General features: G+C 43.5%; 1 protein-coding gene across 10 annotated transcripts in view; it reads right to left on the bottom strand.

Annotated features, from left to right (window-relative positions):
• slc8a3 (solute carrier family 8 member 3) overlaps positions 1-17,169 on the bottom strand; it is an 85,350-nt gene that overhangs the window by 12,802 nt on the left and 55,379 nt on the right. Inside the window, exons 3-4 of one of the 10 annotated variants that reach the window (XM_034525356.1) lie at positions 5,889-5,896; positions 5,461-5,480 (exon numbers count right to left, since the gene is read on the bottom strand). The exons of 5 other annotated variants lie outside the window; for them this stretch is intronic. In XM_034525356.1, the coding sequence (XP_034381247.1) occupies positions 5,461-5,480; positions 5,889-5,896 (28 nt within the window). Of the gene's footprint in view, positions 1-1,159; positions 1,174-5,460; positions 5,481-5,743; positions 5,778-5,888; positions 5,897-16,590; positions 16,597-16,652; positions 16,679-17,169 lie in introns of all 10 variants that reach the window. 4 more of the 10 variants (XM_034525358.1, XM_034525355.1, XM_034525354.1 and 1 more) reach the window with 4 other exon arrangements.

The following is a 17,169-nucleotide window of genomic DNA, read 5'->3' on the forward strand; positions in this document are numbered from 1 at the left end:
CTGGATGATTTCACTCCGGCATCCTGATGGACGCCTTTCACGGATGAAAAGTCATGTTTTTAATCTTGCCGGGCTAATTAAAGTCGCTACGTGTCGCGTTTTGACATCAATAAATCTCTGACACATTCATCTGGAGATATTAGGGTGATTACTGTAAACAAATACGATCATTGCCAAGAAAATTGGCAGCTTCTACCAGTCACAACACTTTATTTTTATATATTGTGAGTGAGTGCAAGTTGAGTTTTGCTTTACGTCACAAAGCAGGATAAGATCACCTAAAGCTTGATGCCTCCTAGCCTTTTGTATTCTCATTAAAGTGCCTTTAAAAATTACTTTGCGATTTTTCATACTACAACAGACAAATCTTTGAAATACTTTTTATTCTAATACGACCACGTGCTGCATCTCTATTTTTTCGGGAATACTAACTTTCTGCTCTGCTGTGAGTGCGATGAAAGTATTTGCACCACTCTGATGTCTCTCCGTTATATATTAAACTACAGCCAGTGATCTTAGCATAGCACAAACACTGAAAACAGAGAAACAGCGAGCAACAATGACCCTGCGTCAGACAGTTCCCCGACATGAACCCCCTGTGGAAAACCACTTTTTAATCCCGGATTAAACAAACAAGATGTAACATAGTGAAATGCATACGTTTTGTTACCTTTGGAAGAAGCCAAGCTGGCCGTTTCCCCCAATTTCGGTCTTTGGATGCTGCCTGTAGTTCCATTTTTACAGTGCAGACGTGAGAGTGTTATTGATCTTCTCATCAAAGTCTCTGTAAGAAAATAATTACGCATAGTTCCCAAGATAAACTGTTACTTTACGAAGAAAGGACCAAAACAAATCATTTCACCATTAGGTTCCATATTTGGTTTAATCTGTATCTGTTTAGGAAAAGCCTACAAAGCCCAGACAGCCTGCCTCTGGACGTACAAGAGACGCTCCTAATCGGCCCATATGCTTCATTTCACATGGGACAGTTCTCATATTAACCAGAGTCTCGCTGTTTCTGCCTGAATCCCCGGTGGTTCTCCCTCCACGGCCTTTCGTTTCACTCTGAATCTCTCCCTTTATCCTTCCCCAGCCTCTGTCTCGTCTCTTTCATCTCTCCCTGTCTCTGCGCTCCACTATCTCTCACATGTATTTCTACTTCTCCACTCATTCCTATATTTTGTGTGGTTTGCGGTTTCATTCCCTAATGTACATCTCTCTCTCTCTCTCTCTCTCTCTCTCCCCACTGTCATGTATCTGCTGTCAAACTATTAATAACAAGTCTAAAATGCCCCCAAAATATCAGCATAAAACAATACCTGACATTTTACTGTTTTCCTTCTGTTTCATAGCAATTTATTGTCCTCAAATTCTGTTGAAAATAATTACTTCCTAGATTCCTTCTGTCGGCTAACACTGCAATTAAAAAATATTTTCATTAATCTGATGATTATTTTCTGGATGAATCAATTAGTTATTTAGTCTATCACATTTCGGAAAATAGCAACAAGAAAAACATTTAAAAAAATGTAAACACCCAGGTTATGTGGCTACGTGATTTTCTATTTAGTTTGATGAACAATCTCAAACTCACATATATTCATTATACAATGATATAAAAGAGAGACTTTGTTTGTGCATTTTTGCTTTCCAACATACTCAAATAATCAATTATCAAAATAGTTATCTATCTGTGCTGGAAGAACTGCATCGGCTCAGACTAGATATTCCCAAATCAATTACTGACATGTTTGAACATTTTAGTAAGATCATCATCTTTGGTTGACTTGGTGGTTGACTCATTTATCAGCTCATTCATGCCACGCCACAACCACAACAACAACAACAACAACAACAACAACAACGAAATGCTACCCGATCCGTACATCCTGCCCGGTACGTACTGGGCATGTGCAACTCTCGTCTCTTAACGCAATACGCAACTAACTAATAGAAAGGAATTTGTTTGTTGGTTTATCTGCGACCTCGCTCTGTCGGTTGGTCCGTCCACAAAAAATGTCCCCACCCTTCAGTTTCCGCCCTCGGAGGCTTAAATGTGGCACGGAGGTCAAGTCAGGTTGTGTCTTTGTGAATGCATGAACATGATGCATGAACATGATGCATGATGCATGAGCGTACGCAGTTGCGGTTATTGATAATTTGCTCTTGTGATTGGGTTTACCGGGCTGCAATTTGACCAAAGCGTGTAGAAACAATACATTGTCAGCAGCAGTTGGTGAAATGATTATATTTTGACAACTGAGGGAAACTTCCCAACAGCACACATTTCTAGACATCTCAACCGTCCCTCGTCGCCTTTTCCCACATCTCTCTCTCTCTCTCTCTCTCTCTCTCTCTCTCTCTCTCTCTCTCTCTCTCTCTCTCTCTCTCTCTCTCTCTCTCTCTCTCTCTCTCTCTCTCTCTCTCTCTCTCTCTCTCTCTCACAGGCGTCACTACCCTCTTCTCTCGGCCTCAATATTCCTCTGCTGTTTTCATGCATCTCTCTCTCTCTCTCTCTCTCTCTCACAGGCGTCACTCCCCTCTTCTCTCGGCCTCCATATTCCTCTGCTGTTTTCATGCATCTCTCTCCTCCTCTCTCTCTCTCCCTCCTTCACAGGCGTCACTCCCCTCTTCTCTGGGCCTCCATATTCCTCTGCTGTTTTCATGCATCTCTCTCTCTCTCTCTCTGATTCGTCCCGTCCAGATGTCGCGCTGCGCCGTGCGGATCAAGTGGAGACGAGTTCCCTCTACTTGTTAACAGTCTGTTTATTCTGCAGCCATATCAGCCTCGCTGCCGTGTCAGCAGCAGGCAATTACATCGCAGATTACCAACCCCGATAATGTCATCAGACCAGGCCGCACACACACACACACACACACACATACACACTCAGTGAACACACACAAACTAAGTAAAGACACGTATTTATACAGTTCACAAGTCCACTGCTTACTCATCAGCATGGCGAGAGTTATCACACACAAGCACTTTTAGCGGTGGTGGAAAGAAACCAAGAACTAATCTTAAAGGGGGGGGGGCGACTGTGGGTCAGTGGTTAGCAGGTCTGTCTTTCAATCAGGGGGTTGGTGGTTCAATCCCCGCCCTAGTCGATGTGTCCTTGAGCAAGACACTTAACCCTGAATTGTTCCCTGTAGCTGTGTCTACAGTGTATGAATGTAACATGATTGTAAGTCGCTTTGGATAAAAGCGTCAGCTAAATGACATGTAATGTAAAGACTGCTGTTGTTAGTTTGCAGATTGATTGATTTTTCATTCAAAACACGTGAGCGGTTAATAAAATATGAGGCATTATTCTCGATTAACATCTTAATCCTCTTGATTTTCCCCTTTAGTTGACAACGTACTGACTATCATTACAACATTTCCACTGTTTCACAGCGTCACATCCAACTCTTCCTCATGTTAATGCTTTCAAACTGAGTGAAATGCGAATACATTAAAACATATTTAAAATATGTACTTAAAATTCAGCACAGGCGTTTTTACGCCACCTTTTATGTGGACGTCCAATCAGTCTGAAATGTAGTCGACTGAAGCAATAAATTCCTCAGTGTTAAATCGATGAAATAAGAAGCTGAGGTTTGCAGCTTTAAAACCTGCAGTTATTCCCGCATCCTGCATTCTGCAAGCAAGAACTACAGGTGCTCTTTCCTTTTGGATGTCGAGTAGTATGCCGTCGATGCCGCTAGAAAAACAGAACTTCCTGGTTCTCTTTGCTATAGAGTGCATACGATCACAGCTTTGAAAATGGCATCCCAACATATGAGGGCAGAGGATGTTATGGACTGTATGTATTGGCCGCATGAGCAGCAGGGTGTGGCTGGCTGAGGCTTGTGTGCAATGCATCCTGGTACATGTAGTCCCTGTCTGCCTGGCTCCCAAGCCTTTCTTAGTCAATATAGCACGCACTGAGACTTCCACTAGTCTTTTTTCCCCAATGCCTACAGAAATAAATAAACTTAATTTGAACTGCCCCCCCCGCCCCAAGTTATTCATAGCATTACAATAATGTCCTTATTGTTGCAGCTTTCTCTTACATTTGTCTTACAGCATTCTTATATCTGTATATACAGACACACACAGACTCGCAAGTAAAACACTCAGGTTGAGCTGAGTTCATGGAGGTCGTTGGCCACCGTGCCGACATCACCGACGTGACCCTGAGCCCTGATTAACAGCCCCGCTCGGCCGAGGGCGCTCCGACGGAGCCACGGCCGACTCCGAGCCGTCTCACTGGCTTCTCACAGAGACAAAAGCCCCCAAGGATCCTTCTGAAGCCCTCAATATCCACTTATCATACGACAACATTAATAACTTCCACAATATTATCCATTTTACACAGAGAGCAGCAGTGGAAGTAACTTTTTTTTTGTTTTGTTAATACTTTCATGTCTTGCCCTCGGGGTATGAGACAGCCTGCGTATGAATATTTGATCGTGTGTATTTTAAAGAATCTTGTTCCTAAATGGGACATCCTCCAGAGTTAACACGAAATTAAAACAAATGATTAAGCAATGTAAGTCTTTTGTTGACACAATCATAACCACTTTCAAGTCTTTTAACCATCTGCGTTTTATTCGGGAAATATTGAACAGTGACCTTCACGTGACTGTTCTCTAAAAAAAAAACGGTATAGAGGGCAATTCATTCATTTATTCATCCCTTTACCCACTTAGTGCTGTCATTTGGACGGATTATGAGACAACAAGCGGCTGGCACAGACAAAAGCCCTTCGCCCCTCCTACGAAGGAGCGACACACCCAACCAGAGCTCAATGCTTACACCAGTTAGCTGACATGGTCCCACTGACAATGCCAACGTGTCGATGTAAGCAGGTCTAATGTTTCACATGTTTAGCGCTGTAGCTTAGCATGTTAGCATGCTACTAGTTGCAATGCGCTATTTACACTAAACACAAAGCACAGCTGAGGCTGATGGGAACGTTATTTGGTCTGCGGATGAAGAAAATGGCCACCGACGTCTATAAAAACAGCTCCACAGCTATCTAGAAGCTTCAAGGTTTTCATTTAGGTTTAATGTACATTCAGTAATACCTCTCTATACATTAGTTTCATTGTTAGTCCTTGTGAGTCCTTTACCGGATCTGTGGATCCTGGATCCAAGAACAAAGGATTTGTGGAAAATGAGGCTTTTATGGAAAACAGTGTAACTCGTGTAATGAAATGTAATGAGGACATCACTCATTTTAACTGAGCTTCCTTCCAACAAGAAATGTCACCGGCCACGTCAGACACACTGGCCTCCCGTTCAGTTATCCACCCATGGCTGTTCACAGCAACACAGACGAACAACCGCAAACACTCCCATTCACACATCCGAAGGCGGCTGCTGAGCCGCCCGGCAACAATCTATTCTGGTCCAAATAAATCAGATCATCACAGGGAGCTGTCCGGCATGAAAGAGATGGAGAAAAATGCATAACACCTGACTCGCCCCCCTCCATAGAGGGCGAGGTGTGTCGTTGTGGAAGTTCTTCTCGTGGGGGGGGGGGGGGGGGGAGGGGGGGGGACTTGAGAAGGTCATTACCGACATCGACATTAATGAGAGCCCACATAGAAGGTTAGCGCCCGCCCTGGCCCTCATCGGTGCGTGAAGACATTCTCGACACTGTAGTGTGCCACCGACACGGCAGGTAGCAGCGCGGCTCATCCATATCTCCTCGCTGAGAACAGCCCCCACACACCTCTCAGGAACAATTACTGCTCTTCCAGCTCCTCGTCACAGATGGTGAGGGCTTTCAGAGAGCGCCCCCCCCCCCCCCCCCCCCCCCCCCCATCTCCCTCCTCTCCTCTCCTCTATCTGTGGCTCATTGTCTCTTTGGTTGACTGTGTCTGTCTCTCTCCACCTCTCCATCTTTTTTTAATTTTATGTATTCTATTTCCGTCGCTCCGTCCTCCCTCAGCCGCTCCGCCTCTCCCTCTCCCAGCTCCAAATTCAACAGTTCGATTCAAATCCATTACACTTAAGCCCCCCCGACGAGAGCGTGGCGTCCATGGTAACCGTTAGTAGACAACAATCGGTGACGCCGAAGGCCACGTCCTTCAACTGTGACCCCAATCTGGGACAGAAAGAGGCGGAAGGGACTGAGACGTATTTTGTTTAAAAGCAGCGTCGCTACGATTTGCAGCAGAGGGATGAATCTAATTTGATAACAATACGCCGGCGTTCTCATGCTATTCCCCGTGCCCTGTAACCCTCCTATCAGCTGACAACACCAGCAGGATGTGGATAAGAATGCAGCAGCAGAGACGTGCCTTAAGGCTGTGTCCTTGAAGAAAGAATACAGACACAGTAAATCACCCACACGTCGTCTCACATCCTACACCGACTACTGTACAGCGGCAATCACAGCAGAAGAAGTCAGCGCTGACCTCCACACTTAGGAGGCGGGGCTGTAAGTACACACTGCAGTTCCACCGGCGGGTTGATTCATGGAAAGTTGGGCAAACAATGCAAATAAAGATAAAAGACGCGCGACAACGTTATAATCACAATCAGGGATAATTAAAGGAGCCGCTCATGCACTGCTTCCCACAATAACGCCGCATCACTGAATTACCATTTAATTGCATGTTGGTACAATCAATGACAGGAAGCTCAGCGCTAGCAAAGGGTGGAGGAGCATCCTGTATATCTTGTATGGAATGATACTGCGAAACAAGTGACAGCTATTCTTTTTCAAAACTATTGGTGCCCAAGCAACACACATAATGTAGTTGAGGTTTTAAGTTATCTGAATTTATTTGTCTGGCTATTCTTTCTGCAATGGCCATTTAATGTAAATACATTCTTTATTGCCATTCCTGTGCTGGATTTGTTTTTAAAAGCCTTTACAGGAAAGTAAGCAGTAAGTTAGACATCCATCTTAAAGTGCACTTTTCGTTTACACCACAACAGAGCTGAATTAATGTCTTGCTAATGCTAACGACGGAACATCTTACCGCTGAAAAAAAACAACAACGTGACCTTTATTGTGAAGGAGCTACAGAAGACCGCGGTTAGCGCCAACTGCAATCGTTGGTCGCGAATGCATCCGCAAAACAACAGAAAAGCTAATTTTCAGCATTTCTCGTGAGCAAATCAGTTTTGAATATTGGAACGAGAGCGAGAGCAGCCACAGTGAGCTGTGAGCTGCTCTCCTCCAAAATCCTCAGCGAGCTAACCAACTCGATAGCAGGACACAGTTGATGGAGAAGGGCCAATTATTGACTGACACCTTTATTCAAATGGATGGCGTTTGTTTGGCTGCCCTGTAAAGACATGCCAGTGTCACAGATCGCCACACATGTTTCGCCAAATCAACCGGAAATCTGAAGGATTACAACTTTAATAACTTAACTTCCCAACTTTTAAATGGCTTTTTTTTCTTTTCTCCCTTTCTTCAATCAAAGGAAGTCCAGTAATGTTGAAAGTGCAATAACCTTCATTATCATGTCACACCCAAACCTGCCTCTGACATTCCTCTTCGTGACCCCAGGAAGAAGTGGAGCTTTAATGAAGTCGGGGTTCTGCGAATGCATGAATAGCGCCGGGCTCCCATTTGAATTAAATCTATTCATCCGTGCCAGTGTGATTTCTCCGTGGTACTGAGGCAACCGAAGGCCCTCTGAGTCGTGACATTTGTGCCGTGGCTGGCGGAGCCGGCGGGAAAGGTGAACACCCATCTGCCTATATCCCTTACCACCGATTCCAAAACCCAGTGCAATATGTCGGCTTTGACTGGAATGGGAAAGATAAAAGAGGGAAAAGAGAAGCACACAGTGGAAGTCAAGACGTGTTTGTCTGCAGACTTTTACACATGTTCCTCCATTCGATTTACATACACAAACAAACCTGCACCCACACCTCAGGCTCACTGTCTGAATCCTGCAGGTCACCTGTGACACGCCGTCCTCGGGGCGTATGTCACGATTACACAATAATCTTTACTAGAATCCATTTCTTGCACAGGGAATAGTATCAGTGTCACACCACTCTAATATCCGGGAAGTCTCTTGACATATTAAGGTAATCCCTCTCAGATTTCAGTATTAATTGTGTCATCTGTATTCAAAGAGGGCCCCGTGCACTTTTAAAATAAGCCGAGAACAAACCTGGACACTTTACTGACAACTGAGAAGGGATTTAACAGATTTCTGACTGGGAGCAATCTGCCAACCCCCCCCCCCAGGACTGACACAAGTTCATGAGGCAGGTGTGCAACACAGATCAACGGCAATTAAGGACAAGATAATCAGAAATATTCACAGCTTGATCTCAAATGTCAAGGTAGTTGAGGAATTCTCAACACTCAAAGCACTGAATTGTATTTCCACTAATGCTAATTGACTCAATTTGAAGTCTGTTTACGCGCTGCACCCAAGTGAGTTGTGTTTTTCTTTTTTTTGTGATCGATGCTGTGTGTGCAAATATTTCGCATGCAGAAAAAGCAACAAACTCCAGGCTTCAGTCACGCCAGAGACGTGTTCGTATGTCACGTGCGGTTCATAAGCAATAAATTAAAGCGCCGCTCGTGTTAATTCATATGTGAAGTCAAATCTGACACGATATGAAGGAAGTTAACGATCAAAAGACAAACACACAGACAAAGAGACAATGGTGAGGCGTTCATTTACCCGCCTGGCAGCTTGCTTAAAATACCTCAAATTAAAACGTCATAAAAATATCTTAAAAGTCATATTTTGTATTATCTTAGCTAATGGCGCTGTGGTGTAGATGCTCGTGAAGCCCAGATAGTTGACGCAGGCGTCCATGTTTTCCCTAGCAGATGCACCCGGACACATTAAGATCGGAAGTCGGGGATACCAACTCAAAGTTATCGATCCTCTCGTCTAACTTTCAGCAGAAAAGGGGGCATTTAGAGAGCAAAGAGGAGGAGCGATGCAACAAAGACTTTTTGACTGTCTTTCTTTTTTCCTACTTACTGTAAATATTTCTGTTCAGGAACTCAACAAAACTGAGATAACCTGATTTATTTTCTACCAGTCGGCAAGAAAGCATGTTTTCAGCATTAAAAACAATCTGGCCTTGATTGGTTTCATATCTATTTGGTCCATATTAAAGTGAAAACATGACGGCCATGTCTCAAAGCGTTACATCTGTGTCATGAGAGGGGAAGATGAACATGGACGCTTGAGGCTGCAGCTTAAGATACTGCTTCACTTTCCAGATATCTTGTGAAGTTTTCAAAGTCGATCCACTGTCGCCATCCGAAGGCTTCTGCTCTCCCTAAACGGAGCTTGTGTTTACAAAAACCAGAGCGAGGTCTCCGGGGTCACGTCCCTGAATCCTCCGCCAACAGGCGGCGAGGACAGCCGCTGCCCATCGCTCACTCAGGGAGCTTTCAGCGCTCCCGCCGCTTCAGTTGCTCAAACGAGGGCAAAGCTCGGCGAGCCTCTGGAAATGCGATGGATACGCGCACCAGGAGACGGTTAAAGCGGCAGGTATTAGCAGATTACTGGCTCTGGTGTGTCATTAGTTTAGGTATGTATAACAATGCATACGAGAGGCCCACGCCGAATTTAATTCAATTCAAACCCACGTAAAAATGTGTCGTTCGATGGGCTAAAAATTACATTTATTCCAAAGAATTGTTCATATCATCACTTCCTATCCGTCCTCAAGGAGATCGAAGTGGCTCCTTCTCGGCACATGTTGAAATGGTAAAAATACTCACGCTGCACACCTTTCCCAGGGGGGACTCGGGGTAACAGATGCTGGTGTTGTTGTGGGAAGGTTCCACTGTACAGTCAAGCAAAGGGCAGTGTAATCCCCCCCCCCCCCCCCTCCTCCTCCCTGATACAGTACGGCTGCTGCAGTGGAGGTCTCAGTCAGAATATAAAAACACAACGAATGAGGGATAGAGTTTCTGTAAACGCTAAAGTAGACATTGTCCTCCAGACCGCCCGCTCTGCCCTCCAGACGAGCTGACTGAGGACAAAATGATGCTGAACAAACTAATTCCGTCTGTTGTGTTGTCCTTTACTGCCTCTACATGTATGCCCTTTTGAAGCTGAAAGCAGAGAGCATTAGAGAAACCAGTTTTTATTTTTTTATTTCTAAATGATGAGTTTTGCTAAATCTTCTACAATGAAAGTAGCATTCAAAAGTGGCAAAATCAAGCGATAAAATCGTCATCATAACGAACAGAAATGAGTCGGTATTTATTACGGTGCTGCGACTTTGACCTTTTTTTCATTTTCGGAGCATTTGAAAAAAACTAAACTTGCTCAAAAGTTGTAAGTTAACGGAAATAAAGTTGAGTATTTAATTAAAGGTTGTACCATGAGTTGTACAAATATAAACTAAACACTAAGAGTCATCATGGTTGTTGTCATTGTTATTAATAGACACAACCATGCCTCTTTTTAACCTATATGTATTATGTATTAATCAGCAAGTTTCCATCATGTCTGTTTTTTTATCTTCAGACTAAAATAAAGACTTTTTTTTTTTTTTTACACTTAAACAATGCATGCTGGGAAGTCTGCAAATGGCTGCGCGAGTTCTTTTAGAAATGTAATTGTATCAGTTGTACATTGATTCAACTCAATACTTCGAGTCAATTTACGTTCATAAACTCTGAAGTGATCTGATAACAACTAGAATTTTTTTTTTTTTGCTTGAAACAAATAAAAATTGTAGTTGGTGACAAACGGTAGCATCCACTAAATGCTTTCCAGTGTTCACTTCACACACCGTACACGCTACCTCCTTTTTGGGTTACAGTGAGATCGCCAAAACCATCGGCGACTTCACGATGACCTACTGGCACATCCACTGGGCGATAAGAAAATAAGGTCTTTATCTCGGCCCAATTAGGCAGCTAATTGGTTAAAAAACCAGCCATTTAGAGTTCCTCCAGGCCCGGGATTGAGCACCCGATCCTTTTGAACAGACGTGAGCTCCCCAGAGGTGAGAGAGTGTGTTCGACCCCACGGAGCCGGTAGATTGTAATCTGATCTGGATGGAAAGAATCTTAATGAGGTAAAAGATTACACCAGGGGTACATCTGACTACACATCTTCAATTCACTGATGGTCACGGAGTTTTGTTGCCAGATGACAGAGTTAAATCAACAAAGAGACGTATTGCTGTAGACAATATGATGATATATACTGTTCAGATGTGTATCCCGAGGCATCATTTCCAGAGTGGTTAAAGGGGCTATTTTCCATAAAATGTAAAAAAAAAAAAAAAAATTATAAAAGAAATAAATACAAAATGCCCATCACGACTTGGACTGGAGAAGTAATCAGAGAATTATTATTATTTTTGCTGAAAATAAATCTATAATTAATTATCAAAATGGGCTCTAATTAGTTTTTTAGTTCATCAGGTAATATATTTATTCACTATTTCTTGCAGTTCTAATCATCATTGTGGCCAAAACCAATCAGCAATACGGCAGTCATATTGGATTTGCAGGAGATTTATGGTTTGACTTAATCTATACATTTAAAAAAAAACTGACCGCCGTTATCGTATAGAGGTGTATAACATTTGACCTTTTCATATTGTCCACATTTAGGACTCTTTGAGTTGAAGCGTGTTGTGCCGACAGGAGGAGCCGGGGGATCGAGCAACTCACCATCTGAACACCTTTATCTCACATTTGAGGTATTACGATGAAGCACTAAAGCTTTATTTCCAACCGCGGGACTCGTACACTTAAACAGTGGCTGGTGCCGCCTTTCGTTCCTCGCGGTGCCGGTGCCACGTCGCCTCTAAAGCTCTGCGTTCCACTGTTCTGAGGAAGCCGAATAACGCTTTCCCTTAAACACGGAGACGCAACGCTGAAAGGAAGAGATTCATTTGAGGTCAAATCCGGGTTGGCTGCTAACAAAAAGGGATGATAAGCTTGACTTTTAAAGCAACACAAAAGGCAGGTGCCAGAAACTCACTGAGTCATGGAGATAAATGCAGCGCGTGACCTCGGTGGAAGCGAATGTAATGAACTCTCATGGTTCCACCGCGATGGAGAAGGACGACTTTATTCATAAGCTAAAGAGCTAAAAGAGGAGCGTGTGGAGGCTCACGTGAAAAAAAACCTTCAAGTGGATACTTTAGGTTTCACGTGGCTGGGATTGTAAACTAAACCTCAGAGGGATGCCGCTTCTTTAAAATATACTCAATATTTAACAATGGCGTTACATGCCAAGCCCTCCTGCTCCACATGAAGACACACTTCCTCATGCAACATAAGAAACAAGAAGAGACGCTTCATGAACTCACACCGAGATGCAGTGCAGACATTCAGTGTAATTTAATTTCAACCGCTATTTAAAGAAACCCACAGTCAAAGGTTACGTATGCTTATGAGCTGTGAGTCATATCGCCAGATGAATAATATATATATTATGCCTGCTGAAGAGCTGCTAACATCACCACTTCTCCTCCGAGATGTTACGACTTCATACCAACAATACTTCTAATAATAATAACGTGTTATTTTATGATGAGATCTTTATCAATGCAAGACTCAGCAGCTGAAGGTTCCCCAATGATGGCGCTCAGAGGATTTGAGAGTACGGAGAGGTGTCTAGATATGAAGAAGTTTGGAAGTTGTCGTATTTGTATTTGTTGTCTAACTGTGTTTCTGAATGATTTAAATCGGATATCCTGCAAAGTAATTTAGTTCTACACTGATTTACAATGCTCCAGACCTGTTCCAGTACCTATTCCTATTTCTATATGAGGATTGTGCTAAAAAAAAAAAGGCCTTTACACACCGGGAGCGTAACGAATAAACAACTCAAAATGGTGAAATACTCGCCATGTGAATATCATGTGTCAGGGCTTTTATTGTGAAAGGTAAGATTCAGGAGTGGATCTGGGTTTTGGATCGTTGCAGAAAATAAGTTTTTTTTGCAGCGTGAATGCAATCACTAGAATATTAGGCTGTAAACAAACTACACCGCGGTCACATGAGCGCGAGAATACACAACGCGGGTCTGTAAAGGCTAATTTCGCCACTTGTTAGCAACCGCGTTTCTCAAGACAAGTGAAAGCTTAAAGATTCAGAAGAGGTATCTACTCTCTTAGGCTTGTGTTATCCACAGACTTTCATAAAAAGTGCCAGGCGGACGCATTTATTAATTATTTATTTGCGTCTCCTGAAAGTATACACGACAAAAATGTACGATTTGAAAAACATATATATTGACGTGCGATATAATATAAGCCACCCCCGCTGTGCAAAAAGGCCTTTAGAGTTTGTTTTCAATCACGTCCAAGTGATCCATGCAAACTTCATCTGTACTGGAGTTCAGAGTTATTTTGGCTCACCGTTCCTCCACAATATGACTCACAGCTCATTTAGAGGTAATAGATGTGTGTGTGCGTGTGTGTGTGAGATTGCGAGGAGGACCCAGCCAAGCTCAAACAACAGCATGTGAAGTGTCCTTAGATGCCACGAGAGCTCACTCTGAGCGTGGAGGCTGACGGGTGGCACATTTCCCCACGCCGGGCGTGATTTGGAATGGCAGGATGGGGGATGGATTACTGGGGGGGGGGTGGGGGCATTAATCCTACAGCCACCCACGTATGCACGAACACACTGAAACATGTGGGCACACGGCACGTGGTAATAAAAATTTTTAAAAAACACTTCCAGAAATTCTCACTTCAGTTTCATGGAAGAAACACACACGACGTGAACGACGCACCACCGCACGGCAGCGATGACGCGGCCAACATCTGCTTTGTAGCACATCCGAAGGTCCCGCAACTTCAGAGCCTCGCCAACACTTCCGCTGATCTACTGATTTCTTTAGACACTCGGTCCTCTCTCTCTCCTCTTTTTTTTTCTCATTCTGTCCATTCTTGACACACACGTGTGTGCGTACTTCAGACGTTGCCATGAGGATATTCAGCCTCGTGGAAGAAGACTCATCATTTATTTACTGCATCTTATTCTACTTAATATATCCCTTACTCATAACAAACAACGGAAATCAGTACCGGGTCATTCAGCACTGAGCGGAAATGACAAACATTCACATGTTCATGTCATGAACGTGACCCCACCAGAGGAAAGAAAACAGAAAGGCATCGTCATCTACTGACAATGAGGGAGGAGTCTATCGATTATATGTGTATGTATTTACGTTTTTTCTTCTTTCTTTTTTTTAACCTAAAAAAAGTGTTAATTGTGTTAATTTTGGTGGAAAAAGGAGTCTCCGTTTAGCCGACTTTATGATGTCAAGTGAGAGGGGAAGTGTCGGCAACCCGCCTAAAAATGAACCAAAAGAATAAGAGAAATGTTCTCACCGCTTGACTAAAACACATCTGGCTCGGACATCAACATGCCTCCCGAAACAAAGTCCTGTCATGCCAAGTGCATTGTGACTCTGCAGCGTCGCGTAATGCAGCAGTTGAGTTGCCACCTCACCAGAGGTGCTAATGGTATTGACCACTTCAGTATGTTAGAGAAGGGCAAAGCTGCAGCCGGCAGTAAACAACTCCAGACTGACAGACCAGGGTGACTGTCGGCGTGATTGCTTTCATTACTCACACGCCGTCCAAAGTCAGACCTGCAGGCATCAGGACTCTGTATGATCCCACTGTATGAACACATCTGTAAAAGTTGCAATGAGTGATGTAACTGCTCGTAATACATAACACAACATCAGAGAGTTAAAAAATGAGATCTGAGAATGATTTTTGGTGCTTCTATTTCGGTCGTCTACGATAGAGACATAATCTGTGACACGGTGCCTGTTGATGGCACCGGGAGAAAAAAAGAAAAAAAATGGAAGCGAGGCTGTTGGATGTGAAAAGAAAAAGCCAAAATAAAACAAAGAGTCTCATAGAATATTCATCAATTCTGCTCCTCCACCCCGGCTTTAATAAGGAGAAAAACAAACCCAATCAGCCCCACATCAGCGGTTATGAACAACAATATAATCGCCACATTATATATGAAAAGGGAGCAATTATCATATCGTTCACATCACTGCGATGCAGCAGCACCCACTGTGGCGACGGGAGAATATATTTAACCCCTCTGCTAAACACCGGCTCAACTTTCTCATCAGCACGAGCACATTCATAAAAGATGACCCTGCTTGGGAAATAATGCAGAAAAGCTTTTTCATTACCTCCTCATCATATATGGATCAAACATTTATTACCCTTGATCAAACATTCATTACCTCCCTGCATTAATAAAAAAAAAAATTTAAAAAAAGGAGAAGGAAAAAAGAGTATTACTCATCGTCAACACCATCTGCACTTTCATTCTGTTGTCATCTTTCTATACTTATACTACATTTTGGATCAGCTGGTGCTATAAATATGCACGAATGTACGACGGCAAGGAAACGGGTGCAAAGGTGTTTCACTGTGTTACGTATCCATGGCGACAGAAAGAAAAAAACATGGATGCAGTTTGAAATCTGGTGTTTCGTATGTATCTCCTTGTCTACACATGCAGGAATCCCAGGATGCTCTCATCTCACAGACCCACGCACACACACACACACACACACACACGCACACACACGCTCACACACAAGGTTTCACTTTCTTTTCCCCGTCAGTGTATGACCCCAACAAAGAAGCTTTGTTTTGGATCTCTTCAGACTAAACCTGGCCAGTGGCATGTGTCATCCTTGGCTCCAGCCGTCGTTACCTATCTTCATCTCTCCCTCCGCTGGAGCAGACTCCCCTCTCTTCCTCCGCTTCCTCTCCACACCTATCCTGTCTGTAACAATCCCCGACTCGTGTTCGGTGCACTGAACTCAACCATCCCGCTGCAGAAACCCCGGGACGGCTGCGAGGAATGAAGAATGGCATGTGCGTTTGCATTGTATGGTTCTTTTTTTTTTTTGTGAGTGACTGTTTCACTTGTTAAATGTGGACTGAAATATATTTCTGGAGGATTTTCTGGGGTTACTTTGGGACAGACTGCAGGCCTAATCAACCGGTAACCACTGGATGTATGTTCTCACAAGGGCAGGAAAATCTCCTCCTGGAAAGAATTGAGAACACACTTACATTTTCATATCTGAATGTTAAATATGAGGCTCCAGATAGCAGACGGCTTATGTAGCTTAGTTTGTCAAGGCAGCAATCACCGGGTCTGAAAAGTGAAGCCAATTTGGAAGAGCCTTAAATGTGCATTCTCCCTCGCAGCCAGCAGGGGGCGTCTCCTCTGATTGCAAAAAGAAGTCTGATTGTATCGAAGTTTATGGGAAAATGGCCCTACTCCTAACTTGATTAATTAAGTTAATGGTCTCAATCACTAGTTTTAAACGCTGTAAATGTATTTGTGCATTTGTCTGTGAATATATTTGCACTCGTTGACGTTCAATGTCACATTATACACATTTAGTTTGGCTCCTCTTCTGAGAAATGAGCAACTAATGTTCTAAGTTTAACATCCGAGTTTATTGATATTACAAACAGCCAAAAAGAGCTTTCGTGTGTGTATGTGTGTTTGTGTGTGTGTGTGTGTGTACCGAAGCAGAAAGAAAAAGAAGAAAAACGAGAAGCAGCAAAGGGGCTTTTGGAGTGATGCAGCTGTCACTCATAAACACCTGCACAGTAAACTCCTCTTCATCACGACTCCTGCTCTGAGAACACAGGGAGCCGTCGCGACTCAGACAGCGTTTACCAGACCCAATAACCATCCTGCAACCCTCCGCACCAGCTTGTGAGCCTCTCCCGTCCCCTGGCCTTGAGCGTGGTTAGATAATACCGCATTAGATAACGGTGCGCGAAAAAAAGCCCGTCGGCTTCTTTCAGGCAGACATTAACGGCGACGAGGAAACAAACAAAAACTTATGATGAAAACTTACTCTGATTTGAATACCTCCGCGTCCTACTTTTGTTTCTGTATTCACCTCGATGCGAGAGAGAAAAAGACGCCTCAAGACAAGCTTCGGTGTGCAGTGGAAAACAATCTGAACAACACATGACCTCAATAGGAGCCGCACGAGATGCCATCAGGAAAAGAGCTCCTTTGGAAAAGTTAGACTTTCAAACAAACTATTACATTCAAACAGTCCTGTGAGCTACACACAGTCTTACAGCGAAAAAGTAAATCAATAATCTCATTTCACCAACAGCAATGTGCTTGTATTTTTCACCCAAGCCGGCGCATACTTAAAAATAGCTACTAG

This window comes from Cyclopterus lumpus, chromosome 22 (assembly GCF_009769545.1).
Source record: "Cyclopterus lumpus isolate fCycLum1 chromosome 22, fCycLum1.pri, whole genome shotgun sequence".
NCBI classification, from domain to species: domain Eukaryota; kingdom Metazoa; phylum Chordata; class Actinopteri; order Perciformes; family Cyclopteridae; genus Cyclopterus; species Cyclopterus lumpus.